Source organism: Alligator sinensis, unplaced genomic scaffold (assembly GCF_000455745.1).
Source record: "Alligator sinensis unplaced genomic scaffold, ASM45574v1 scaffold187_1, whole genome shotgun sequence".
NCBI lineage: Eukaryota > Metazoa > Chordata > Crocodylia > Alligatoridae > Alligator > Alligator sinensis.
Window position 1 is genome coordinate 2,329,794 of NW_005841861.1, and position 26,417 is coordinate 2,356,210.

At 40.6% G+C, this 26,417-nt stretch overlaps 1 protein-coding gene across 4 annotated transcripts in view; it reads left to right on the forward strand.

Annotated features, from left to right (window-relative positions):
* PXYLP1 (2-phosphoxylose phosphatase 1) overlaps positions 1–26,417 on the forward strand; it is a 66,291-nt gene that overhangs the window by 18,119 nt on the left and 21,755 nt on the right. Inside the window, exons 2-4 of one of the 4 annotated variants that reach the window (XM_025215711.1) lie at positions 14,637–14,697; positions 15,451–15,612; positions 16,702–16,828. In XM_025215711.1, the coding sequence (XP_025071496.1) occupies positions 14,640–14,697; positions 15,451–15,612; positions 16,702–16,828 (347 nt within the window). In that variant the 5' untranslated portion in view covers positions 14,637–14,639. Of the gene's footprint in view, positions 1–8,718; positions 8,833–14,636; positions 14,698–15,149; positions 15,348–15,450; positions 15,613–16,701; positions 16,829–26,417 lie in introns of those variants that run through there. The other 3 variants (XM_006016531.3, XM_025215715.1, XM_006016530.3) reach the window with 3 other exon arrangements.

Sequence of the window (26,417 nt, forward strand, 5' to 3'; positions counted from 1 at the left end):
AACCTCTAAGCTCCACACTTCGGATTGGGGCTGGGCCACTCCCCCCCGACCCTTGGGTCGGGGGGCGGGGGCGGCTGGGGTCAGGTTAAGTCTTCTTCCCACCCTGTTTCCCCATATATGACTGGATGGTCGCGGTGCAGGCAGGAAAACTTGCTTGCGTTGCAGTTACAGATAGAAAAGAAGAAGAGCGGACAAGAAGTCCTCCTTCTCTTCCTCCAACTTGGGCGGAAACCACTCAAGCCTCTTGTACGGCTAGCAAGCCAATCGCTAAACGCCACGTGGGAATAATTTAGAAACAGCCAATAGTGGGACACAAATTTACATACGGGTGGCGGGAACTCCTTTGCACCGGGGTTGTCTCTATGCGACTGAGAATTGCACCGTGCAAAGAAAGCTCCTCGTGGCGGGAAATAATTCTGCAGTGCCGAAGCACACACAATCATACCCTTTGGGTCATGACAGCTGTGACCACCCTGGGTGCCAGATCGGGACCATCAGCCAGATCTGGCCCACAGATGGACTGGGCACTGCCTTTCTGGCCTGTTAGCCAAAAAGTTGAGCATAATTGTTCTAAATAAGGAGTAAATATTATTTAAGTCACATTGTCCAGTTGCACTGTACCCAGCACCTCAGCCAAGATTCTCAAAGAAGCTCCCTTTAGATATGGAAATAACATGCTGGTTTTATTACAAGCAATTATATTGTCATATTTTGTCACTTGGTAACCTTTAACATACAATACATTAAATGTAATGATTCTCTGAAAGGCCAGGACTACAAGAATGAAATCTTACTAGAGCCTGATAACATTTTTTTTCCTCAGACCAACTGGTTAGTTCTGTGGTAGAAAAAAATAAAAATGAGTAGCTTCATCGATTTGAAGGGGAAAGGTTGTTTTACTGGTGTCAGCAAACAATACAAAAACTTTAGTAGGCGATCAGTGCAATTTGTGGGGTAGTGAAAAAAATAGAATAAAATACAAAGGCTGCTTTTTTGCTTGGGCAGCAGAGCTTGGAAATTACTGTTCTTCATAGAATTAAACAATATTAATATTGATATTTTATTGCTGACAATTTGGAAGTGTTCAGCGTTTAAGAAATTCTTGTATAATAAAGGGCTTAGTCAGTCTGTCTGTTCATAATGCTCTTCGAACATTCTGATTGGTTAGTGAAACAGCCAGTCAGAGTGTGGAGAGCAGCCATGACAGCAGGGATGGGGCGGTGCGGGGGGTGAGGCCACCAGTGCTGGAGGTGGTGGTGGTGTGGGGTGCTGGCAGAGGGGATGGCGGGGCAAGCTTCCCCTCCCCCCACTCCTGGGAGGCGATGGTGGCAGCATGGGGTAGTGGGTGGTGGTGCTCCCTCGTCCCCCCCGTCCCCCCCCGCCCCCGGTCATTCTTGACGGGCAAGTTGCTAGTTCTGTATATAATTGCCTGCACTGTCAATTGAAATAAAAATCCATGGAAGTGTTCTGGAGCCACAGCTGTGAATGGATTTAAGTACAAGCACCTATTAACTGATCTGATCAGATTTGGTCTCAAAATGTATATCCTGCTATGCCTTCCCTGCTATGCGGTGATTGTCTTAGTGTATAAACCTGCCTTGTGTATGTTAAAAGCGCAGCAAGCCAGTCGCATAAGACTGTTTACTGAACCCTTGTGAAATTGTCAGGGAATGCATCTGAAAATAGGGAAACTGTCCGCAAAAATATCAGTAGGGAGATAGTGAATTTGATTGGGCTGCAGTGCTTCACAAGCACCATGCAGTGTTGAATTGCTCTTGTAAAATAAACATTAGTGCTTTCTCCAGTGTCGGATATAAGAGGGTACGTTATGAAAGCAAGCCAGCTGTGGCTTCACGCAAAGAAGATTGATCCTACCCACTTGAGTGGAAGGTGGTTCTGTCTCATCTTTATTCAATAACTTTAAGAGTTGCGTGCCACATACTATAATTTGAGCAGAATTCAGAATTGGATGTTGTCTCAGTTGAAGGATGGTTCAACCTTATCACTGTTACTGATTTAAGTCTGGCATCGAGTTGTCTCAAGACATTATTGGCTGAAGGAGGGGAAATGACTTTCTTAACATGTTCTGATGGTTATGAAAAGAAGCAATGACACAGTTGTGAGAACTCATTTTGGGATGGGTAGAAAATAAAGAGGAACAACCTATATTTTTGGAAACAAACAATTTCTGCTTTGTTCTCCCTTCTTTATGAATATTTAACTTCCATTCTATTTTCTTAATCATACAGCTACATGTTTTGTGATGCTTTAGCCAAAGAACTAAACTGTCTGTTCACTCAGTACTGTATTTTCTTGCATACTGCACATCCTCAAAACACTTGGGTTTAGGGAGGGCAGAATGAAAAGAAAAATTGTTTTTTCCAGAATTATGGCTGCAAAGAGCATGCACAGAGCCTAGTCTTCAGCTCACTCACCCTCCCTCCCCTGTTTAGGCAAAAGCTACATTTTGAACTCATTTCACAGCTAAGTTGGGGGGTGGAAGAGAGCTGTTCTTAGGAGCAGAACAAAAATTTTAATATAAAAAAAAATGGTGATTTGAGAAAATTATATGGAACTTCGATTTGGTCCTTGCAAGAATGGAAAGATACAGGCAGGTACACAGCTCCTACACAGTGATAGTAACAATGTCCCTAGAAAGTATGCACGTCGGAGACTGGCTAGGTGACGCCCTCTGAGTACGGAAAATATCAAAGAAACTTGTCAGACAGGAATAACTGAAAGAGAAAAAGTGTTAACCTACAGTTTTTGCATATCACTGTCGTTAGTTTTGTTAATCATTTGATAGAATTACTCATAACCCTTGTTTGTACACTTCCGTACTGCTCTTGCCTGCCTTATTTTTCTCTAACAATATTTCTGAACCTTCTTAGAGAGAACGTTGCAATGTCTTTATTTCTGTTTGGCTACTTGAGTGAGGATTTGAAGGGGAGAAACCACATGGGTTTTTGGTATGAATGCTTGTTATGACTAACTGTAGCATGTCCGGACTGTGTTATTTGTTGGTGATAATTTCCTTTGTGGAGCAGTCTTCAGTTTCCAAATGGTTATCAAAATTATGAGGTTTTAACATCTGGATTAAGTAGTTTTAAGTGGTAGAGCAGTGCCCCTCGGCCATTCAGATGGGCAGTTAGTAACCAGCATTTTCCATTCTCCAGGACTCTGTGCTCTGGTTCTCCAAGTTAGTTTTTTTGCCTCTCAGCAGGAATACAACCACACTGCCATATTTATTTTCCTTTTTGTCTCTTGATCAAAGAAAGCTTGCAAAGCAGGGAGCAGTTTGGATGGCTGTGGCTGAAAATGCTCTGTCTGTAATGATAGGGAAGTTCTCGTTCAGGGCAATGCGTTTTCCTCAAAGCCTACAGGCAGCAGCTGAAATTGTCCGTCAGACTGCGAAAAGAAAAAAAAAAATCTAAATGAGCTGACTCATTTCCTCAGTCTTGGCTCTTTGTTCATAGTTTCTTATGTCTATCCTTCTGTTCAGAAGATAGTTGTCTCCTCTCACTATCTCAGATCTCAAGAAGTCTTTTTCCTGCATTTCTGGAGATTGAAGATTGCATTTCCAGTTCTAGGTGGACAGATTTTTGTGGAGGGGTAACACTGAACTATGGTAACTGGTCTTGTCAGAGCAAATGAGGAAGGAAACCAGCATCTGTCGTCTCTACCAAGCTACAGGAAAGCAAAATAACCAGCACATAGGACCAGCACATATCTTGCCAGTTGTCATTTTTGAAATGCAAAATGTTCCCTGACCTTCCCAAAGCTATAAAAACATAGCAATTAGTGAAACTTAAAATAAGCTCAAGAGTTTCTAACATTATATAGGATGACCTAGAAATAGATTCTTCAAAGGTCAGTGCTCTAAAATGAAAAATCAGCTTGTGGGTTTTGCTGATTTGTTGCTGGCAGCACAATGTGTGTATTTAAGAGGTTAGAATACAATGTTCCCTTTCAAGTGTTTGCTGCAGCGATCATCATCAAGTAGTCATGAATTTATTTCTTTGTTGTAGGTAAGGGACTTTGCTCAAGGATTAAGGATTAAGGGAACTACTGTAGTTCCTTTTTTGTCTTTTGTTCTTTTGTCAAAATGCTATGATAAAATCATAATGCAGCACACATCTTTGCAATAAGAAGTGTGTGTGTGTGTGTGTGTGTGTATGTATATATATATATGTATGTGTGTGTGTATATATATATATATATATATATATATATAATGTTGTAAGCACGTAGTATATATTATTGAATAAATATATTCTTGTCGAGACTTTTTTTTTTGTCAACAGAACTGAACAAATGTTTGCTGTAGTGGCTTATTTTATACATATGTATAGCTTGCTGTTCTCCAAGCTATATATTAATATATAGCTTGCTATAGTGGCTTGTATAAAAAGATAAGTTACTACAGCAAGTATTTGTTTAGTTCTGTTGACAAAAAGCATTGGCTTGACAAGAATATATTTAATAATATCTACTATTTGATCGCCACGCTTCTACATATTTTAAATAAAAGTTTACCGTAAGCTATCTCCAGCCCTCAGATGTTTGCAGCCCCATGTGTGGGGCTGTGGGTGGGTGGCCCTGCAAGGGTTATGTAGAAGAGAGCCAATCAACGTCCCCCTTGCAACAAGTTCAAAGCCCAGGTACACATGGAGTTTTTAAAGGGTCTGGTGCCCGGAGATGTCTAAAAACCTTGCATGTAATCTGGTTCCTTGCAACCCACTAATTTTAAAGTGTTTTGTGCCATGGGAAACTGGAAAAGCTGCATTTGGACCATGTCCATTTTCAGCACTGGGACTGAGACATGGTCCCAATGCTAGCGTTTGCCTGATTGTCAGTATCAAAATGGGAGCATGAAAATGAGCCACAAAGTTTTTTCACATATTTTGTGGAATGTCTTTGTGGCTGGTTTGCTGCATTATGGCAGCATAAAATGGTTGAATGTGTAGCATTGTTACTACTTATGGTGTAATTAACATAAATTGCAGCATAAATGTAATGTGTTCCAGGGCCTCAGTTTAATCCAGAATTAAATCCAGAAGTTAGTTAATATAACAGAATAATAGAAAATTAGGGTTGGCAGGGACTTCAGTAGGTCCAATCCCCTGCTCAAAGCAGGACCACCCCCAAGTAGATCATTCTAGCCAGGGCTTTGTAAAGCTGGGCCTTGAAAACCTTCAAGCATGGAGATTCCACCACCTCTCCAGGTAATCTGTTCAGTGCTTCACCACCATCCTAGGGAGAGAGTTTTTCTTAATATCCAACCTAAACTTCCTTTGCTGCAATGTAAGACCCTTGCTCCTTGTTCTGTCATCTGTCACCATTGAGAAAGGTCTGCAAAACTGGACACAGTGCTGCAGATTTGGTCTCACCAGTGCAGAATAAAGGAAAATAATAACTTCCCTCAATCTGGCAACTCTCTTACTAATGCAGCTCAGTATGCTGTACTTCCCTGGATCCTCATTCTTCCCTTTCTTAAAGATAGGCACTATGTTTGCCCTTTTCCAATCTTCCAGGGCCTCCCCTGATCACCATGGGTTTTCACAGTTCACCAGGCTCTGCAGTGGCATCAGCCAACTCCCTCAGCACCCTCAGATGTACACATCTAGGTTTTCTAAATAGTCCCTAACCTGTTCTTTCACCACTGAGGGTTGCTTACCTTCTCCTCAAACTGTGCTGTCCGGTGCAGTAGTCTGGGAGCTGACCTTGCCTGTGAAGACAGAGGTAAAAAAGACATTGAGTACTTCAGCCATTTCCTCTACATCAGTCACTAGGTTGCCTCCCCCATTCAGTAAGGGACCTGCTCTTTCCCTGCCCATCCTCTTGTTGCCTTCCAGCTCCTAACGTACATGAAATCTATTAAACTACACTGCCCCACGCAGTAGTCTGAGAGCTACCTTGCCTGTGAAGACCAAAGTAAGAAGACATTGAGTATTTCAGACTTTTCCTCCTCATCTATCACTAGGTTGCCTCCCTCACTCAGTAAAGGACCTATACTTTCCTTGACCTTCCTCTTGTTGCTAACATACTTACAGAAACCCTTCATGTCCCTTGGTAGCTGCAACTCCAGTTGCGCTTTGGCCTTCCTGATCTCATCCCTGCATGCCTGAGCAATATTCTTATACTCCTCCTTAGTTATCTGACCAAACTTCCACTTCTTGTAAGCTTCCTTTTTGTGTTTAAGCTCACCAAAGAGTTCTCTGCTAAGCCAATATGGTCGCCTGCCATATTTGTTATTCTTTCTGCACGTAGGGATGACTTGTTTCTGTACCCTCAGTAAGGTTTCTTTAAAATACATCCAGCTCTCCTGAACTCCTTTCCCCTTCAGACTGACCTCCCAGGGAAACCTGCCTATTAGTTCCCTAAGGGAATCGGAGTCTGCTTTTCTGAAGTCCAGGGTCCATACTCTGCTTTCCTTCCTTCCTTTCCTCAGAATCTCAAGCTAACCATCTTGTCTCTGCTGCCCAGCTTACCATCCACTTCTACATTCCCCACCAATTCTTCCCTGTTTGTGAGCAGCAGGTCAAGAAGAGCACGGCTCTTAGTTGGTCTCTCCAACACGCGCCCCAGAAAGTTGACTCCAACACTCCCCCAAAACTTCCCAGATTACGTGTGCACTGCTCTATTGCCTTCCCAATAGATGTCAAGGTGATTGAAGACCCCCATGAGAACCAGAGCCTGTGATCAGGAAACTTCTGCTACTTGTTTGAAGAAAGCCTCATCCACCAACTTCCTCCTGATCTGGTGATGTATAGCACACACCCACCACAACATCACCCTTGTTGCTTTCCCCTCCAACTTTAACCCAGAGACTTTCAACAGGCCCATCTCCAGTTTCATACTGGAGCTCTGAGCAATCATTTGGCTCTTTTACCTACAGTGCAACTCCTCCTCCTCTTCTCCCCTGCCTGTCCTTCCTGAACAGTTTATACCCATTGATGATGGTACTCCAGTATCCCACAAAGTCTGTTATTCCAATCATGCCATAGTTCCTCTACTGTGCAAGAACTTCCAGTTCTTCCTGCATGTTTCCCAGGCTCCGTGCATTTATGTGTATTTGCCTAAAGTAACTAGCCGATTGCTTTACTTTCTCAGGAAGAATGTTGCCCCCTCCTCCAGGTCTCCTGCTTTCTAACTTTGCTCAAGGCTTTGGTCTTTATCCACCAGCCAACCTAATTTAAAGCCCTCCTCACTTGGTTAGTGAGCGAGCCTGTCTGCAAAGATGCTCTTCCCTTTCTTCATCAGGTGGATCCCATATCTTCTTAGCAATCCATGTTCTTGGAACAACATCCCATGGTCGAAGAAGCCAAATCCCTGCTGGCGACACCACCTGTGCAGACATGAATTGATCTGCAGGATGCATCCATTCCTGTCTGGGCCCTTCCCCTTGATCAGAAGAATTCAGGATAACACCACCTGTGCCCGTGTCCGCTTCACCCTTGTACCCAGAGTCCTGTAGTCACTTTTGATCTGCTCAGGGTCACCCCTTGCAGTATCACTGGTGCCCACATGGATGAGCAGCATGGGGTAGTAGTCAGAGGAAGAAAAATGTTATCTTGTTAGTGGCATGTTTCATGTTTCTGCTGTATCACAGCAGAGTTCCTAAAGATAAATTTTCCATCTAAGCTTCTAATTATCGATGACAAAGCACAGAAGACCCCCAAAAATGTAAATAGTGATTAAGCAAAAAGCAGTGAATACCATACTTTCTCCTCTGCCTGGATGTATATTGACTGCCTTGTTCTCTTCTTTTAGGGTTTCTATCTTTGTTTGGTTATTAATACAATACCTATTGAGTCAGCATGATTTAACCAGGTCTAGACAAAGAAGCATCTCCTTAAAATGTTTGTTTAGCATTTAAACCAAACGTGTCATTGTAATGCTGCTGTACATGCATTAAGGGTAAAAGTACTTGCTTGTAGCAAGAGATTCTAATATAATGATTGCAAAACCTATGTGCGGATAACAAAAAAGAAAGTTGGATACTTTCTCAGGCACAAGCTTATTTGAACTTCTCTGATGTTCAGATATGCATTTGTAATCCAAAGTAAAGCTTTAAAAGTGACCCTAGGGACATACTCATCAGGAGTGAATGCAGGATGGCAGGACTCAAAACTGGTATGGCAGCATGTCAAGGTTTCTGCGTGCAGTTCTGAGTTGGCCTCACTTCTAAATTGACAGTATCATAGGTATTAGTTTGCACTAGCTAGAAGCTCTCTGATCCATATATACCTTATCTGTCTCTTCCAGACCACTTTTGATGCTGGATATCTTCCAAATGCTCCATCCTCCCTAATTTCTTGTTTCAAAACACTACCTTGCCTTTTCTTGCTGTTCTTTTTTACCAGTCCTCCTGTTTCCCCTTTCGCTTAATTTGCATCTCAAACTACGAGCCAAAAAACCTTGCAGCCATCATCAGGATCTTGGAAACCTGTCTAGTTTTCACAATCCCATGTGACGCATTCGTGACATACTAATGGCAAAAATCTTTACTTTGGAGGAAGGATAAATAAGTTTATGTATCTCCCCTAAGGTGGCCTGCTTTAACAGACTAGCATGAGGTTACTATGTAATATTTTCATATTTTTGCTGTGTAACTTCATTCCCATGTCAGTGTTTTAAATAGCATGGTTAACGTGGAACTGAAAGAGCCTTCTGTCTTATAAATAGTGAACATTTTTAGTTCGTTCTTAGTAGGGGAAAAAGCGCAACTTAAAATGGCTACTTGCTTCACACTTTCTGCTCAGACATGCTGGAGTTTTAAAGGAGAACTAAAACGGGACATGGTTTTGCTTCCTGTCTTTCTTCTTCTAGGTAAATATTAATAGTAATTATTCCCCCCTCCCAATATTCATTTTTTTTGTAAATGGCTACAGATCCATTATGTTTAATACTCAAAATTGTACTACAATAGTAGAACTAGTAATGGAGTAATTTGATATTGAATATTGACTATTCTTGCTTTGTTCCTTGTGACCTGGAGTTATAATAGTTTAGTTTTCTGCATGTATAATTTTTCCCCTTCGGTTTCATCTGCCTATCTCTTGTATACTTGAAATCTCTAGATTACTGCCTTCTTGCTGTTAGTCACGTAAGGGTTTATAAATTATAATTATAATTTCTTCCCAAGGTGATTTGTTCTTTTATAATGATAGATACAATTGTTTTAAAGTGCTTGTTGTAATGAATCCTTCACTTATTAACTATATTTCTGGTATTTATCTTCAGGTTCACTTTGTGGAGTTCAAAATTATGTTGCAAGTTAATCACACCCTTATAAAAGGCCACATTTTAACATATAGTGAAAGCAAAATTATCCAAAGTAATCTTAAAATATTTCTAATGCAGCTACTTTTACCCAGAAAAATGATTTTCTTTCCATTTTCTTAGGTCAGACTGTTTGTTTTTTTTTAAATGTCTTTCCAATTCTGTAAGACCTCTAACTTGTCTTGTAATGCATACTCTTACTGAAGCACAGGTTTTTTATTTCAATAAGCTCAAGTGAATAGTAGTAAGAAGTTAAAAGTGAAAAACCTGGGAACATAGTTAGCTGGTGGACATTGTTTTAGCTCTATCCAAGTCAGTGGAGCTACTTTATAATGTTGTAGCATAGTTTTAATATAAATGAAGTTTCCAGAAACCTCAGAATCCATTATTAATTTTCCCTGATTCCTGGAAATCCTCAGAGATCAAAATAGTTATATCTGTTTAAAATATTCATCTTAACATATTCAGGCCCCTATTCTGGTAAGATGTCTGCTTAAATCTTGGCAGGCTGGAGGCATAGTCCAAAAAATTCTAAATTCAAAAATAGGAACATCCACTGACTTGTCTGTCCCATAGAGATGCTATTTAGATAATTTGCATTCAGCACTGTATTGCATATATTATATTAAGGCTAAAATCACATAAAGATAATATATGAATATCTAGAAAGTGCTGTATCCTTTTTTACATTAAAATAGACAGGGTTTTTTTTTAATCTTTTAGCAGTTTACAGTAGAAAAAGGAACAGGCAAGTGGCACAATACTACCAGCTATTTTCTTTAGTGATCTCCATACCCCCATAAAACTTGCAAGTTGTATGGGTCATGCCTAGGCCACTATAGTGGGGCCAAACTTTTTGGCAGGTGTGCCACAAATGCCCTCCCTGAGTGCCACTCTGGGATTTTTAATAAGTGCTCCTTATGAAGCAGGGATGAGGTGGCATAATAGGTAGAACAGGATAGGTGTGCTGTGTAGTGAGGAGCTGAGGAGGAAGGTGTATGCCAAGAAGAATTAGGCAGCCATGGAGCTCAAGGGCTGTAATCACAAGGAGAAAGAAAACACCCATATACAGAAAGGAGACTAAAAAATGATATAGAAGAAGAGGATAGTAAAAATAGAAGTTACAGAGGAGAGGACTTCTGAGATTGCATTGGGCAAGGAGAGGGGAAGTAGAAAGGGAAGCAAAGAAATGTGTAGTTCAAGCTTTAAAAAAAGCTATAAATTATTTATGTATTAATATGCTGGGTGACTAGAATTAGCCTTGCTGGATAAAGATAAGGAGCTATGGACTTGCCCTAATAGATGAGACTACCAGTCTGACCAAAGCTGAATACAGTATTCCAAGTGAGAGCATATATATTACAAAATTAATGTTTTGACTGTTGATGTTTGTCTTATTCCTTATGCATTCTAATTTTTTTTTTTTGCTTTTAGTAGAGATTTTTACTCATCTTTCCATGTTGGCATGCAGGTGATGCGCAGGGCTGTGTTTTGCATGCTCAGGGTTAATTCAGGACCTAGCAATTTGATCTGCATAGCTCAGAGTACTTTTTCCAATGTGCATTACTTTGCATATATCAATAGTAAATGCACTCTTTGAATGTGCTCCCTGTTCAGCTGATTTTCTTGGGTTCCTTCATGGTTCCTGACTGTTTTCCCTGTCCTTACAAATTGAAATAAAAATTTCAAGATAACACAAAAGTAATTGTTTACCATATTTTCAGATAATTGCTTTTAATAATGATCCCTGTATAGGAATCTGAGGCAGCCCCTCAGCTTCTTATTAGATTTAAATTAATCATTATTCCTACTCTTTTATTTATATCTTTAATTTATTTCCAAGTCACAGAAGAGGGTTTTTTTTACCTTTTACACATGGCTATTTTGTTTTTTAAAATCTAAAATAAACTGGTCATAGGCTTTTATCAACCTAGAAGGAATCTAGAATGAACTCTTTAGTATATACCATTTAATTCTAGTGACCAGCTGCTTTTGAGTATATTTATTTGCTCCTGTACTAGTTCCTTTGACACTTCAGTCCATAGTAGTAGCTGAAAAGTTGACTTTTTAGGAGGGTGTTATTTTCCAATATACTGTGTGGTGAGGGCTGAGGTAAAGAAATAGCATTGTTTCTTTTCAGTGACCTTATCCTCCATTTAAATTGTATTTTCATACATCTAAAGAATTTCTCTCTCTCAGTACTGGCTTTTCAGATCCTTCTATCTTACTTAAATTTCCATTTTTCATTTTGCTTACTGTGCTGTCTTTCCTAAAGTCATGTTTCTATTTTTTTGTAGGATAAATTTAGCTTGTATAATCCCTTGAACCTTGCCATTTTACCCCTTGGTTTTCTTCTTCCCTAAGTGATGTGCATTTGGTTTTTTTTTGTTTTTTTTCAACTGTTATGATTTATAATCAGAGTGTAACTTCTGTGATTGCCTATTTTTTGTTTTTAAATGCTCCCTACATTTTTTATCGTGCTAGTTGTTGATATGATTTCTCCCAATTACCCACCATGAAGTTGAACTTGATATTGTGTTTACTATTACTTTAAACTAATTCTGTATATTATTTAAAGCTAAACTGATAATGGTCTGTCTTGCTATGCGCTCTAAAACTAGCTATTCCAGAAAGCACTAGCTTTTAGTATTTAAAAATATTTATTTTAAAGTTTGTCTCTTTTTATAAGAAGGAACTTGAAGGCCTCTGTTACTACTGTTTGGTTAGACATAGCATCTACTTCAGTCTTCAGTATTATGCATGCATAGAAGCTGGTAGCATAAACTTACTAGTATAATTGTATTCTCTTTTGGGATCATTTGGTAAGGTTACTTCTGCTCAACCACCTGGAAGACCTGAAATAATGGATATAGCAAATAAGGAAAGTAAACCTTACTGTAACACTCTGGTAGTTTCACACATTGCAATCTGCAACCCAAATTTCATTCTCACAAATTCCCCCATACCTAACTTTAACATAACCCCACACTTGACTGTGTGTGTGTGTGTGTGTGTGTGTGTGTGTGTGTGTGTGTGTGTGTGTGTGTGTGTACCAAATTTTTAAAAATCTATAAGTAAAATTCAGAGCTCGAGAACTATGGATGTTGGCTGCATCAGCAACTGGAGCAGGAATATGCAGGTCTCAGCTTTGATTTTGGTAGATGAATAGAAACCAATTGGGACTGTTCTTAATGTGTATGTTACAACAGTATCTCAATTATTGCAGTCTCTGTGAATTGTTACTGACTGACTTTGTCTCTTAACAATTTTCTGTAATTGTTGCATTTTAGTTTCCCTTCTTTGATTGTTTTCCCCAACTCGCACAAAATCCTCAATCCCTAAAAGAACTGTGCTGCTAAAATCAGAACCTTTTTTAATTATGATGCAACTGAAGAATTCCTATGGACAGAAAAATAAGTAGAACTTGGCTTTGAAATTTGTCACCATTGCAGTTGAAGACTAATATTGGAAATTATGTGAACTGTTCTCTTCGTTTTCAGTCGTAAAAGCTTTCTCTATTTGTAAGACCAGAATATGCTGGCATGAACAAAGCTTTGAGAGTTCATTATTATGACTGCAGTCTTTCAAGGCTACTAATGAAAAAAGAGCCTTCAATTCTAGGCAGCCTAACAGGACATTGTCAATGCAACTTTGACCTTCGTTTTAGATTTTGTAGAAGCAAGCTTTTACCATCACAAAGACGAATAGAAATATTTCTTTTAACTTGTTTGACGGTATGTGAGGTTTATATTGGCTGCGTCCCTTTCAGAGTGTTCTGTGAGAGGACCAGTGGTTTTTTTCACAAATATGTTTGTGTGCTTTTGCTTCAATATTTGCATGTACTTCTTTTTTGGGGTAAGGCCAGAATATTTAAGTGAAGAATTTATTTTTTCACACATTTTTCTAAAGTCAATGTGTATTACATTCATTACTGTCAACATTGCAGGTTCTTATTTCTGTTCCCTTATTCTGCTAGTTGTCAAATACAGTGTTATTTAGCTTTTCCTCAGATGCATTACTCCTTTTTCTGTCCTGTTTGAAAAGTCTTTATTTGCACGTTGTTTGATTGCAGATGTCATTTTTAACTTGGTATAGAATTTCAATTTCAGGTTGTCAAATGGTGACTTTATAGTGAGTGGGGAAAAAAAAAGAAATATACTTTGACGTTCTTCGAAATATTTTATTTTTCGGGGTAACACCAAGGAGGGGCAATAGTTGAAAACTGTAAAAAAAAAAAAAATGTATGTACGTATTTATTTAGGCAATATATATGTTACCCTTCCCAACAAAGGTTTATAGCTTACAGCAAGAGAAACAGAATATGATAACTGGAATAAAAAGCAAAATAAGGCAGGGACCCACTAAGCAACATGGCCTAGTTTTGATTGCAAAATGCCTGTACAAACAGAAAGATCTTGCAGCGTTTTTGAAAGATGTCCAGGCTTGGGATCTGTTGAGCCTCAAGAGGGAGGGGTTTCTTGAGACTTAGAAAAATATGTTGCTTGGACTTATCCATGAATTGTGAATATGAGACCAGATATTAATTTCAGATACCACAGGTATTCTCCTAGTAATAATTTAGAAAACTTGTTATAACTGTATTGTGTGTTGTAGCTAAATGTCTCAGTCCCATTAATTAAAAAAACCAAACCTGAGGGCAAAAGAGAAAAGTTCTGTCTTATTGATGTGTTTCTGCACGCGGTTGTCCATGGCAGTCTATTAGATTATCGAACTGGATATTTCAGTAGCTTATCTTGCTACACTCATGTCCCAGATAATTTCCTCTGTCTTATCTGCTTCTTTTCTCTCATCTTCCTATTTCTCTCTGTTTCTCATCCCTCATGTTTTATAATCTTTTTATTTTTCCACTTATTTTTGGTGTTGTGCCCTCCATATTCCCTAATTTTTTCTTCTGCTGTTTCCTGCTCTGGAGAGGTTCCTTCCTCCTCCTCCCTCTCCCTCTCCCTCTCTTCTGTTTTTGCAACTGGCATTAGCAGCCACCTGCATAGGCTGAACAGGTATACAAACTAGCACTGGTTGGCGTGTTTCTACATGGAGCTGTCAAGACAGCTTTTAGGGGAAAACATCTGGGCATACATGAGCTTAACTGCAGCTGGTTTAACATACAGAGCACATGTATTAGTCCCAATCTGACAGTTGCCATTGGTCAGTAGTTCATCTACCAAGGAGCAAGCACAAGGCGTTTGGAGTATATGAAAAGAAATGATAGATAGAGCTTGACAGAAAGGTAGATGGGTTCTACTGAGACCCACTGTTTATTATAAAAATTAATTTTGCTGACATTTTTCTTCTTGCCACTTCTGCCATTCTGGACCCCTTGTGTTTCTAAGGAGATGATGAAACATGAAGCAAACAATCCATCATTTTCTTCATGTTTGAGCAAGTCCCAAGGCAAGTAACCAAAGCAACATTTAGTCTAAGACTCAGTAGTATCAGGTTTCTGAAATAAAAGTTTCTGATAATTACTGCTAAGGGTTAATGCTATCTGAAGTTATGGACCCTGACATTAGAATCAGAAATTAGGAGAAAATTATAGTCATTCCCTCCCCTAAGAAAACAGAATAAAATCTGTCCTCTATCTCCAGTTCTCTCTACTAAAAACAGATTTCCTTCTCTAAATATTAGAATTCCAAACATCCTAAGAGTTCATGAGCCTTTACCAAGGAATGTCTCTCTTGATTTGTTAAATGTAATCTCTCAAACACTATTCTTAGGAGATTGGTAACCATGAGCAGGTAGGAGATAATGATCCGTATCTTAAAGCCTAATAACCTATGTAATATTTTTATTTCCTCCTTTTTTTGATGCTTTTATCACCCCGTGAAAGAATGAGAAGTTTTCAGGAAAAGTGTACAAATGGGAAAGGCGGTGACACAATATCCAGAGATTCTTGCACTACTCCAAGTGCAACATGTGACTTGAGAGCTCTCTTGAGGTCTGCCAGCTTCATTATGTACAGGCATAAAAACATTGACGGGGATAAATACAAAAAGTGATCAGTGGTCCACAATAGATTTGATTTCACAGAAGTCAGTTTCCTGGTAAAATTGTCTGCTCTTACAATATAGAGTGCATTATGTTAATAATGGAATAGGTAAGTAGTGATAATTGGCTATAGCTGTTTTTAAATTTTGTCTCTTTCAGTGCACTTGATCCCAGTCAACCCAGTCAAAGAAGACGTGCTGAATCCGAAGAGCCGCAAGAGGATAATGCTTGATCCACTGACGGAACCCCCTGCAATAGATCCTATTTATGAAGCTCGTGTTTACTGTAATATTCCTACCATAACTGAACGCAGTATGGAAGGTAGGTCATGTGGAAATGGGTAGGCAAATGACAGTTTATTTCAGTCTTAATTCCCTTATGTTGCCACTGGAAATTATTACCTTGATTGTTCACTGTTCAGTACTTTTAGAATTTCGAGCTAGAAATAAGTTAGCTGCTGAGATCTATTGAATTGCCCAAAGCACTCAGTCCTTCCATTCTTTCTTCCCTCTGTACATTTGCTGGCATGTGTTGATTTTGGAGATGCTTACTGAAGGTGACTTTTAAAGGTTCTGCTGACAGTTAACTGCTTATTTATAAGACCTTACAAGATCTGTAGGTTATAGATTGAATAGGTTTTAAAATATAATTAGCACCTTGTTTTAACACCTTTTGAAACTATAATTACTTCCTAATTCTGAGAAATTTGAGTAAGTTCAGGGCAGGATCCAGAGTCAGTTTGAGTAGTTGCTCTAAAATGACAAGTTAGTGGGAACCATGGGAAAGAGACAATACTCGAAGCAGCAGATGGAGGTGGTGAAGCAGCTTCCATATTCAGTTGAGGGCAAAGGCATGGTTTGGACTGCCTGCCCCACAATAGCTTAAATACCTATATCTGTGCTTCCTATTAATGTAAATGGCAGTGTTAACTGGCAAATATGTCGGTCTGTACAGGAGATAAACTTGAGGTAAAGATCAAAGCCAACAAATGTGATCCAAACCAGTCCAAATTTGGTACCTCATGGGTAAGCGGTGAAAGGCGTGTGTTCAATAAAGATTTTGGAGAGATGGAAGGCTTCCTGGAATAAATAAGTGGTGAATAAAAGATGTTTAGGTGGTGCCTTGGCTGAATCCCCTTTTGAGGAATTAGTCTATTTAATATTAGAATGCTGCATGTACTAATTCTTCATTAAGCTCCTAAAGCTTAGTATGGATTTCTTTTTTTAGTACTTTATTTTAAATAAATCCTTCGGTATAAAGGATTGTCACTGCTTTATATTCTGTTCAGCACTGAATAAATTGATGTACAGTACATTAATATTACATGGATTTTTCACTTGGAAGAATAGAATTAAACACTGGGAGAGTATAGAGAGACTCGCACTTAATTTTATTCTTTATTTGACATAGGTCAGGTACCCCATTATTTTAAACTGGTGTCTGTCCATGTGTTGATTCGCCATGGGGATAGATATCCACTTTATGCCATCCCCAAGACAAAGAGACCAGACATTGACTGCATGCTAGTTTCTAGCAGGTAAGCTTCCTAGCTTAACCATTTCTCCCCATGTTGATATTTTATTTTTTATAACGCTTCAAAATATTGTGTGCTAGCCGAGGCATCCAGTGTGAACAGACTTAAAGAGCAGAATGACTTCTTTTGTTATGCTGTTGACAGCAAGTTTATTTGCTCCTTAAGAATGTAACAAATCAAATGTATATAACAATGCATGTATGTGAAAATTATGCACTTCATGTTAATGAATGTTTTGGGTAGAATTATTTGGACAAAAATCTGGAACTCCTAAATTATAGTATCTACAGAAGGTTTAACTCAAACTGTTTTGCATATATAGATTTTGTACTATTAGCTATTAAGGCTTTAGTTTTAAATCTCATCTTGTGAGAGCCATAGTCTTCAATTTCCTGGTTTTGAAGCAATTTAAAGGAAAGGTCAGATGTTTTTTTTTCAAGTGACAGATTTCCTTTAGAGAACTATTTTAAAAAAATCAATGTATGGTAAAATTATATTTTGTGAAATAAGCTATTTTTCCCTATTGCCAAGCACATATTTCGACATGGTAACTTTTCCATTCATTTCAAAACAATTGATTCAGAGTACCATGTTTAGACAAATTTTAGCATGTATTTAATAGAGGTAGTTTCCTATGTTAATCTGAAATCAGGCAGAAAGCAATGACAGTGCACTTTGTAGACTAATTCAGAGAGGCATTAGTCTATACTGTGCCACTCTGCTTGGCTTCCTCTGTGGATTTAATAGGCTTTGAGAAAGTGTTGTAACTATAACTTTGTTTTATATTAAGTTTCATGTTTACTTTTATAGACAGTTTTAATATGGGCTGAAGGGAGATGATATCCCTGAGAAATACAGCTGTATCAGTGTCCTCTTTTCCATAACTGCAGATTGAACTAAAAACTGAATGTGCTGTTGATGAGTAAAATGAACCTACCGGTTCTGTTCCACAATAATCTCCTTTGTTTGTTTGTAGTAGTTCTTACTACAAAGACTTCCTTTGCTGGTTTCATTGTTGAAATATGTAGTTCTAATAATTCATGAGGCAGAACATACTTGGCTCAAGGGTGTCAAAGCTGACTCGGCATGTGTTGGATGAATGGTGTTAGATTGGTCCATAGTTCAAATGAAGGAAGAGCTGGCTCCAGCCCATGGACCCTCCTGTCCCTGACCCCACCCCTGCCCCTGGCTTCTTCCTCCATACCTGCGGGGGCTCAAGAATCCTTGCTTTCTTTCAGGTCCTTGGTAGCCAAGCATACGAGAGCTATAGGGTCTCAGCCCCAGCTTCTTTCCATGGCAGCAGAAGCCAATTGCTGGGTGAGAACCACAGTGTTGGGGCCTCATCAATAACATGGGAAGAAGTTTGGTACCATGGGTGCTTGGCTGCTACTGTGGGAACAAGCTATGGCAGCAGGCTTGTTCCCATGGTGCTGCTGGGGCTCCAGCACTGTGGCTGTCACCCAGGGGCTTGGCTGCCATTGTAGGAAGGATCCCCATTGCAGCCAGGGGCAGGGCAAAGGCTGCGAGCCAGGTGACCTAGCTCTGGGTCCTGGATTGAGCCCACAGGCTGTATGTTTGACACCGCTGCCCTAGCTTACCTAGAATTTTAAAGCTGTTTTTCTGCAAGCTGCCTCTTCTCTGCTTCAGCAGTACAAGCTACTTAGAATTCCCTGTTGGGTCCTGGTGTCACTTGTTGTTCACCTCATTGCTCCTCTTACTCTGCAGAGCTCTCAAGCACTCTGCGCATCTCTGCTTCTTTTTTGGTCCCCATTTTGTAGTAAACATTGCTTCAGCTGCCTCCACAGCTTCCTTTCTTATCACTTCCTCTCTCTAGTACAGTGTTTCTCCTAGAGGTGTACAGATACATTGGTCTGATATCAGATCGATACCAACATAAAGAAAATTGGCTGTATTGGAGATGGGGGCCAATAATTTGGCCAATAAATATACATGTGCTGCGCACAGTCGCAGCGAAGAGCAGAGCCGGCAGCATGGAGAGCTGCCTCCAGCTGGTAAGTCTGGTGTGGGTGGAAAGGGAGGGAAGGGGTTTGGAGGTGCAGATCAACACCCCGGTGTTCCTGTTGGGGGGGCCCCGGGGGGGGGGGCATGTACTCCCCAGATCTGTGCGGGGCGAGGTGAGCTGCAGCCTGTGCTGCGTGGGGTTGCCTCAGCGGGGACTGGGCTTAGCATGGGCACCAGCGGCACTGGGAGGATGCTGCATTCACCCCAGATTTCACCACCACTTCATTTCCAGTGCCACCGCTGCCAGCCGCCTGGCGCAGCTCAAGCTCAACACCCTGCCTTCACCCATGTGCCAGGAAGAGCCAGGGTTGTGCCGGGCGGCTGGCAGCAGTGGGGCTGGGAATGGAGTGGTGGTGAAATTTGGGGTGGATACAGCATCCTCCCAGTGCTGCTGGCACCCACTCTGAGCCCAACCCCCAACAAAAAAAGCCCCGCACAGCCCGCCCCACCCCATGCAGATCCAGGGTGCACATGCCCCACTCTGCCCTCCCAGGGTGCAAGCACTGGTGGGAGCCGCCTCCCCTGCATGGGCTGCGGTTCCACCCTGCCCCACACCCTGCCTGGGCAGCACCTGCTCCTGCCCCTCCCTCACCGCGGGGGGCGTTGATCTGTAGGGGACGTAAGTCCACCACACGAGACTTGCCAGCTGGCATCAGAAACTGGATCGGTATTGGCTGATATGCCTCCTTAAATATCGGCTTTCAGTATCAGCCCCAAAAATCTCTCTCAGTGCACCCCTAGTTTCTCCATTTTTATGGGCTTGAGAGACCCCTCATTGGACTTGGAGCACCCCTGTATAACTTTTGTGATTTTGGCACACAATTCCAAAACTCATTTAGTGCTTACCTCCAGAGCCTGCACTTATCTCACATCCTGTGCACCCTTCAAAGGATCTGGAGTACCCCAGAGTGCCGTGGCAACCTGATTGAATATCACTGCTCTAGTAGCTTGGCAAAAGATTGCTTTTCCTGTTGTTTGACCATATCACCTGTGCTTTTGCCTCTCTCTAGAGGGATATCATCTCTCCTGTAGCTGCTCTTTCGCAATTGCATTAAACATAAACTGCTCATTTTTGCTTTCAAGGCCCTTCCTGGCCTGTCCACAATTTCTCTCTCCTCTCTCATTCATGATTAAGATGTTGGTATCTACCTCTGACTGACCTATGACATGGCTTCCTATGTCTACTTGTTAGGTTTTCAAATAAGTCCCTTTGTGCTGTCCTCCTCTGTTGTCCCTTATCCTGAATGGAGCTCCCTATAAACATCAGCAGTGCTACCTCTTTATCCTCCTTCAAAACACTCCTTCAGATTCTCCTTTTCTATAGCGCCTAGAACTACTCGACAGGGATTAGACTGGCAGCAGTGCAGATCACCATTGACCACTTCCATCTCATTTATGGTCTCTTATCTTATTATATAATGTAAGTTGTTTGTAGCAGGCTCTTTGTTCATACGGCTCCTAATACAGTAGGGTCCCAGTCTTTGACTCATGTCCCTGGTGTCAAAATAATACAAAACATGGTATTATATTTATGTAAAAATGCCATATTTAGTTACCTGTTCAAAGCAGCAGAAGTTCTTGGTGATTCTCTTTCTTTTTCTGCAATTGTATCTGCCTATAAGAGAGCAAAACCAGTTTAACTGAGTATTTAGACTACATTTATCACCCACACTCAAATTTAAAAGATCTGCTAAAAAGTCTAAATGCAGCATTTCAGATGAACTGCTTTCCCACATGAATGGTAAAGAATTTCCATCTCAGTCCAAGTTGCTTTTCTGCGTTATAACAATTGCAGTCTCTAAGAAGTATATTTATGACCTGCTTCTGCCAATGAAATGTTGTAACCACTGCAGATGTTTACATTCCACATTTATATTGTATTTTATTGTTATTTCTGTATTTCTTCATATTTATCTTTTGTATCTGAGAGGAAAAGATCCTGGAGTTTAACTTAGCAAGTTCACTGATTTTTCTTGGAAAAAATAGATGATATATTTGTCATTATTGGAATGTTGGGCTCATTAATTTAGATGTGATGTAACCAGTATGTTATTCAAAAACCACCCTTTACCAACAGTTATAACTCTGTGGTCTTTGAAATACCATGATAATCTAAGTAAAAAGAAAAAACTATGGTATGTCAATTATCATTGTCTGGTAAATATAATTTTAATATCAATCACTGTATTTGAATGTACGATACTTCTGTTTCAAATTGAATCTTTGTGCTGTTTAGCATTGCTGTGGTAGCAGGTCCAAATCAGTTTGCAGATTTTTTCTTGATGCTGCATTTACTTTTGGCAGGAGCAATTTTTGCTTTAGATTTGTGCTTACTGATGCCAGTGAGGTACACTACAGAGCAGCAACAAGTACATAGTATGACATGCAGTATAAAAGCCTTTGCCCTAGTTCACTAATTTGTATTGTACTTGGGTCTTCACTGCTTTCATTTTCCAAGACAGAGAATTTTTCCAATGAGCACGCTGAATTTTTACATCCAAATGGAAAATCAAAAATGAACTCCAATCAGAAATATTCTTTTATAAGACTTTAATTTGGGCTCTCTTGGTCTATTGAGCTAATTATTGCACCCATTCTGTTTTTGCTTTTTATAAAAGTTTTCTTCAGATTGAAGTTTCCCTTAATTGGCTTGTTTCTAGGACAGCTTCCATGGTGAGTTGAGTACATGAGAGCCTAGTTATAGGAAAAAGTCATGTGATGCAAAACCCCTTTCTTCTCCCCTTTCCCCCTTTTTTGTCACTGGTTTTGATTTTAACTACAGTTTTTGTATGAACAAGACTGATTTTTGGAACATCATTTCTAAGATTTCTAAGCAGTTATTGGAATAAGAAATTTTCTCACGTAAATTGTTATGGAGTAAAAAATAGTCTAGAAAATGCAGTGAATATTAAACCTCTTCACACTTGAAAATAGGTGCAGATTTAGATGTGGGAATTGGAGCCATCAGCTTGTCACTGAACTGATGTAGTTCTCTCATCACTGGCTTTCATATGAATAATACCTATAAAAGTCATACTTCTTTCAAAACCAGTTTTGCTATAAACCTTGTTTTTGGTTTTTAATGGAAAATCTTTAAATCTATAAGTTTATGAGCATTTTGTTATTAAAGAAGCCCGATTGTGCAACATTTTGAAAACCTGAGTGTATTTTTTGTGTTTAAACTAGGGTTGGAAGCAGGTCAATGAAAACTCAAAGCTTTGTTGTTGCTGCCTGCTCAGCAGTGCAGGGGTCAAGAGCACAGGTGTTTGTAGGGTGGTTTGATCTGCAGTGTTTTCTTGTTTATATCTGGTTCCCTATGCCAACAAGACAGATGGATGTGTGGCGCTTCCTCTATATGTCACTTTAGGCAAGAACTGATGAAAAGATGAGCAGGCAATAAGTACCCCCTTTCTTCTTTTCCTTCTCTTCTCCCTCTTCCTCCTCCCCCTAAAAAACAATAGAGGATACACTCCTTTCTTCCAAACCGTTCTTACTTCTGCAATGTAGAATTAACCAGAGATTTTTCTGTCATCCTTTAATGGTGATGGAGAAAGAATCTGGACACAATTGAATTTCGTTCTAGGCATGACATGATTGCACATATGCTTCTTGTCTCACTAGATTTACAAGATGCATTCCTGGTTGTCTCACTTATTGTCCCCCTCCACCCACCACTACTGTTAGCAGCATTTGTCACTTAGTCATTGAGCCTGAACCATCTTGCTGCTTCAGCTTTTCATATGTGGTTTTCATGCATAGTGTCCAAGGATATTGGGAATAGTAATTTCCCCTGCCTCTGTGGCTTGAAAATTAGGGCTAGTTCCATTTAGGAATCTGCTAGCAAACTTGCAGACCTAGTCCTGTTTCAGTTCTTTGCTCTTTTTTTTTCTTCATTTTATTAAAGCCTATGATTTAAACTAGGGCTGTCCATGGAGGCTGCATACAACTGGAGCTGCATGAGGCACTGCATGGGACCCTCATGCACTGTGTGCAAGTCTCCCCCTCCCCATCTCCCCCTCCTGAGCCCCAGGGACTTGATTCCATGCAGACATGCTGCCTGTTGTGCTTCCCCTCTCTGCAGTAGATGACTCCTGTTGCACTGCACTGGTGCTTCTGTACCTCATGGGGTCCCCAGGTTCCTCTGAGCTCTCCATCCATGGGCTCTCTCAGCCCTGTAGGCCATGCAATTCTGCTGTGCCCGCAGGGGCAAGCAGCAAAAATCAGAGGAGGGAGCGGGGAAGCCTGGGAACTCCAGCAGCATCAGCTTCAGGGCAAAGGTAGGAGCATCACCTGGACTGGGACCCAGGGGCTGCATATTGACCCCTTAGGGACTGCATGCAGGCTGCCAGTTTGGCAGTGCTGACTTAACACTGCAAAATAGGAATGTTCCTAAAATATGCAGTGCTTGTGTGAAAACGCACCTGAAATGACTCATTAAGCATAATTTAATATTATACTCATAAAATGGATGGGAATCTTGATTAAAGAGGATCAGGTATTAGACAAATACAGTAAGTGGGCAGGAAGGCTTGCAGAAATTTCATAGATTTCATATGGAAGGGACCTCGGAAGATCATCGAGTCCAGCCCCCTGCCCCAGGGGCAGGAAGTCAGATGGGATCATAGGATCCCAGCAAGATAAGCATCCAGTTTCATCTTGAAGGTGTTCAATGAAGGCGCTTGAACCACCTCCGGTGGCAGGCTGTTCCAGACCTTGGGGGCTTGGACAGTAAAGAAATTCTTCCTTATGTCCAGCCTGGAACGATCTTGCAGGAGTTTATAACTGTTAGACCTGTCAACCCTTGGGGTGCTCGGGTGAACAAATGTTCCCCCAGATCCTGGTGTATACCCCTTTATAAACTTACAGGTGGCCATCAGATCACCCCTGAGCCTGTGCTTTTCCATGCTGAGTCCCATAGCTCTCAGATTTATTAGACCAATCCAATATCTCTCTGAGGAGTCCTGATTAATTAATTAAATAAATAAATAAAAGACCTAGTATAAGTCAGAACTAAGAGATCTGACTGTATAAGAGAAGCCAACTTTGTAGCAGGTAGATGTCCTGAAACTTGCTATGCTCATAATATTGCCTTTGGTAGTAGTCAGTGCTGTAATTTAGCATGAATAATTGAACAGAAACTGTATAGATGACCAAGCTACGATGGTGATTCAGTGACTCCACAAAGAGAGGTAGAGTTGAGCATGTACAATCTGTTTTGCCCAATTAGTGTATCTGCCATTGTAGCTGGAAGGAAATGTACTTCAGAAGGTCCTCAGGTTTTATAAGCTTTCACTTATTTTGTATGAGATCCTTGTATAATAGGAGTGTCCAAATTATTTATGCATTTTCAGAAAGCAGGAAAAATATACTATAGCAGGACCATCTTCAAATGACTGCAGCATTCTCTCCACATTATTGGTGAAGTTAAAGCCACTGGTAATGGGTTCAAATTACTTCATTTAATGTTTTGAAAATAAATTTAAATCTTAAGGGTTTGATGGGCTTTTTTTATCTTTTCTCTTACCTGCCCTAAAGCATTTATTCCCTCACAGTTGAAAATTAGTAAATTAAGTATCAGACATCAGGGGCTGCTTAGTACAAATAAGGTTGCACTATGAAGATAATGTTAAAATAACTTTCATTTTCAATGTTTTTAAATCAAACAAGCAGGTACAAAAAATATCATGGGTAAGTGTTTAAGGAAGACAAATTAGCCACATATTTGCTTCCTTTCCAAAGCAAGGATATTAATCTCATGCTATAATATTTCCCCACTGTAGTTAAAGGTTAGTCTTCCTTAATACGGAAATGTTAAATTCTTAAATTGCATCTGTTTAAAGTGTGGAATGTTTTATGAATTGCATGGAATACTGCATGAGATATTTGGGCCATTTGGCAAAAAATGTACATGTATAGATGCAGTGTTCATAATTTATGTTTTATTGGCTTTGAATATTTTTAACTACTGTGCTTGTTAGGGAGTTGAAGATAGTTTTAGTGGTCAGCCAATCAGTTCCCAATATCAAGCATTAAGCTAATTTTTTTTATTTAACCCAATAACATATAATATGTAAAATCATCAATTTTTTGAGTATGTCTCACCATAGATCCCATTTTAAGTATGCAAGTGCCTTGTATGTGTGTAATATGAAATTCCTTTGAGCAGCAGTATCACTTAAGGCTGCACATGCATCCTGCATCAATTTTTGAGTTTCCTCTTATTGCTGGTAGCAGTGAGCCAAAACCTAGTAAGTGTCCAGCCTCCTCCTCTTCAACATCAGCTCAATTTTTCAATTATTTTGTGAGGGGGGGAAAAACATTCTTAAGACTCCCATTTTCCTCACATTGGAGACTCTTAGAGGAAAATCATCAGTGCCTTTCTTCCCTCTCCACATGTTCTTTTGTACAGCAAATAAGGTGCTCTGCACTAACTGCTGTGTTTCCTGGAGGACAAAATTTGTCAGGGCCTTGGCATGCAAGCGGCTGGCATTGGGAGGAGGTGAGAACGGTGCAGGTTTCTGCCCACTCCGGTCCATTATTCCTTGTGCTGCTGTGTGGCATTACTCCTTGGTGGCATGGCCTCCTTTGCACAGCTGGCGTGGGGGTCCTTTCTCCTTGTGCTGCTGGCAACTTCTTGGCAGTGTGACCTCCTTGCCAGGCACAAGGGTCCTGGTGACAGTGGCAGCAGTGGCGAGTCTCGCCACCCTGCTCCGCCCTCCCATGCTCCGTCTTGCCCGCTGGGCCATGGATGCAACCTAGTGCCAGTCTGACCAAGCTGCAGCCTTATGCCCTGCTGTGGGTGCACAAATATGATCATATGCCCCCCTCCCATTACCCCCAATACATCACCTATGGCATCACCTATTGCGGGGCACCTCCCTCTTCCCCACACATTGCGGGGGCTGGAGCTTGGGAAAAGGGGGCAGCGGGTTGGGAGTGAGGGGCACTGGCAGGGCTGGGGGAGCTATGGCTTGGGAGTGAGGGGCATTGGCATATAGGGCTGCTCAGGACCACAAAGCAGTGTGGGGGGAACAGCTGCAGTTGGGCCCATGTCCTGATGAGTGAAGGGGGCAAGGGGAGCTCTGATTTTCCAAAATCAAAATCAAGCTCCAAAATATATAGGAATTCAGAATTTATTTTATTATAATGATTGAGTCACTGGTGGGCTTCCAAATTGCTTTAAAATTGTCAATATATCAATAAAACATAATGTTCAACTGATTTCCTTTTAATCGTTCGACGTTTAATTGTGGAAAAATGTGGATTTTTATTTTTTAATCGGAGAATTTGGGGTTTTTAAACAAAGAAAACTAGGTTCCCTGCTTATTAATAGGGGTACACCGATAAAGATTTTTTTTGGCTGATACTGGTGGCCAATTATTAACCAGGCATATTGGCCCATATCAATCCAATTGCCAGTATGCAGCCCCCCCAGCTTGGAGAGCAACATCTGGCTGGTAAGTCTATGGGAGGGAAGGGGGGCACAGATTGAGGCCCCCCACAATGAGGGAGGGAGTGGGGTAGGGGCAGGCCCAGCCGGGGTGGGGTGGGGTTAAGTGGCTTGTGTGGG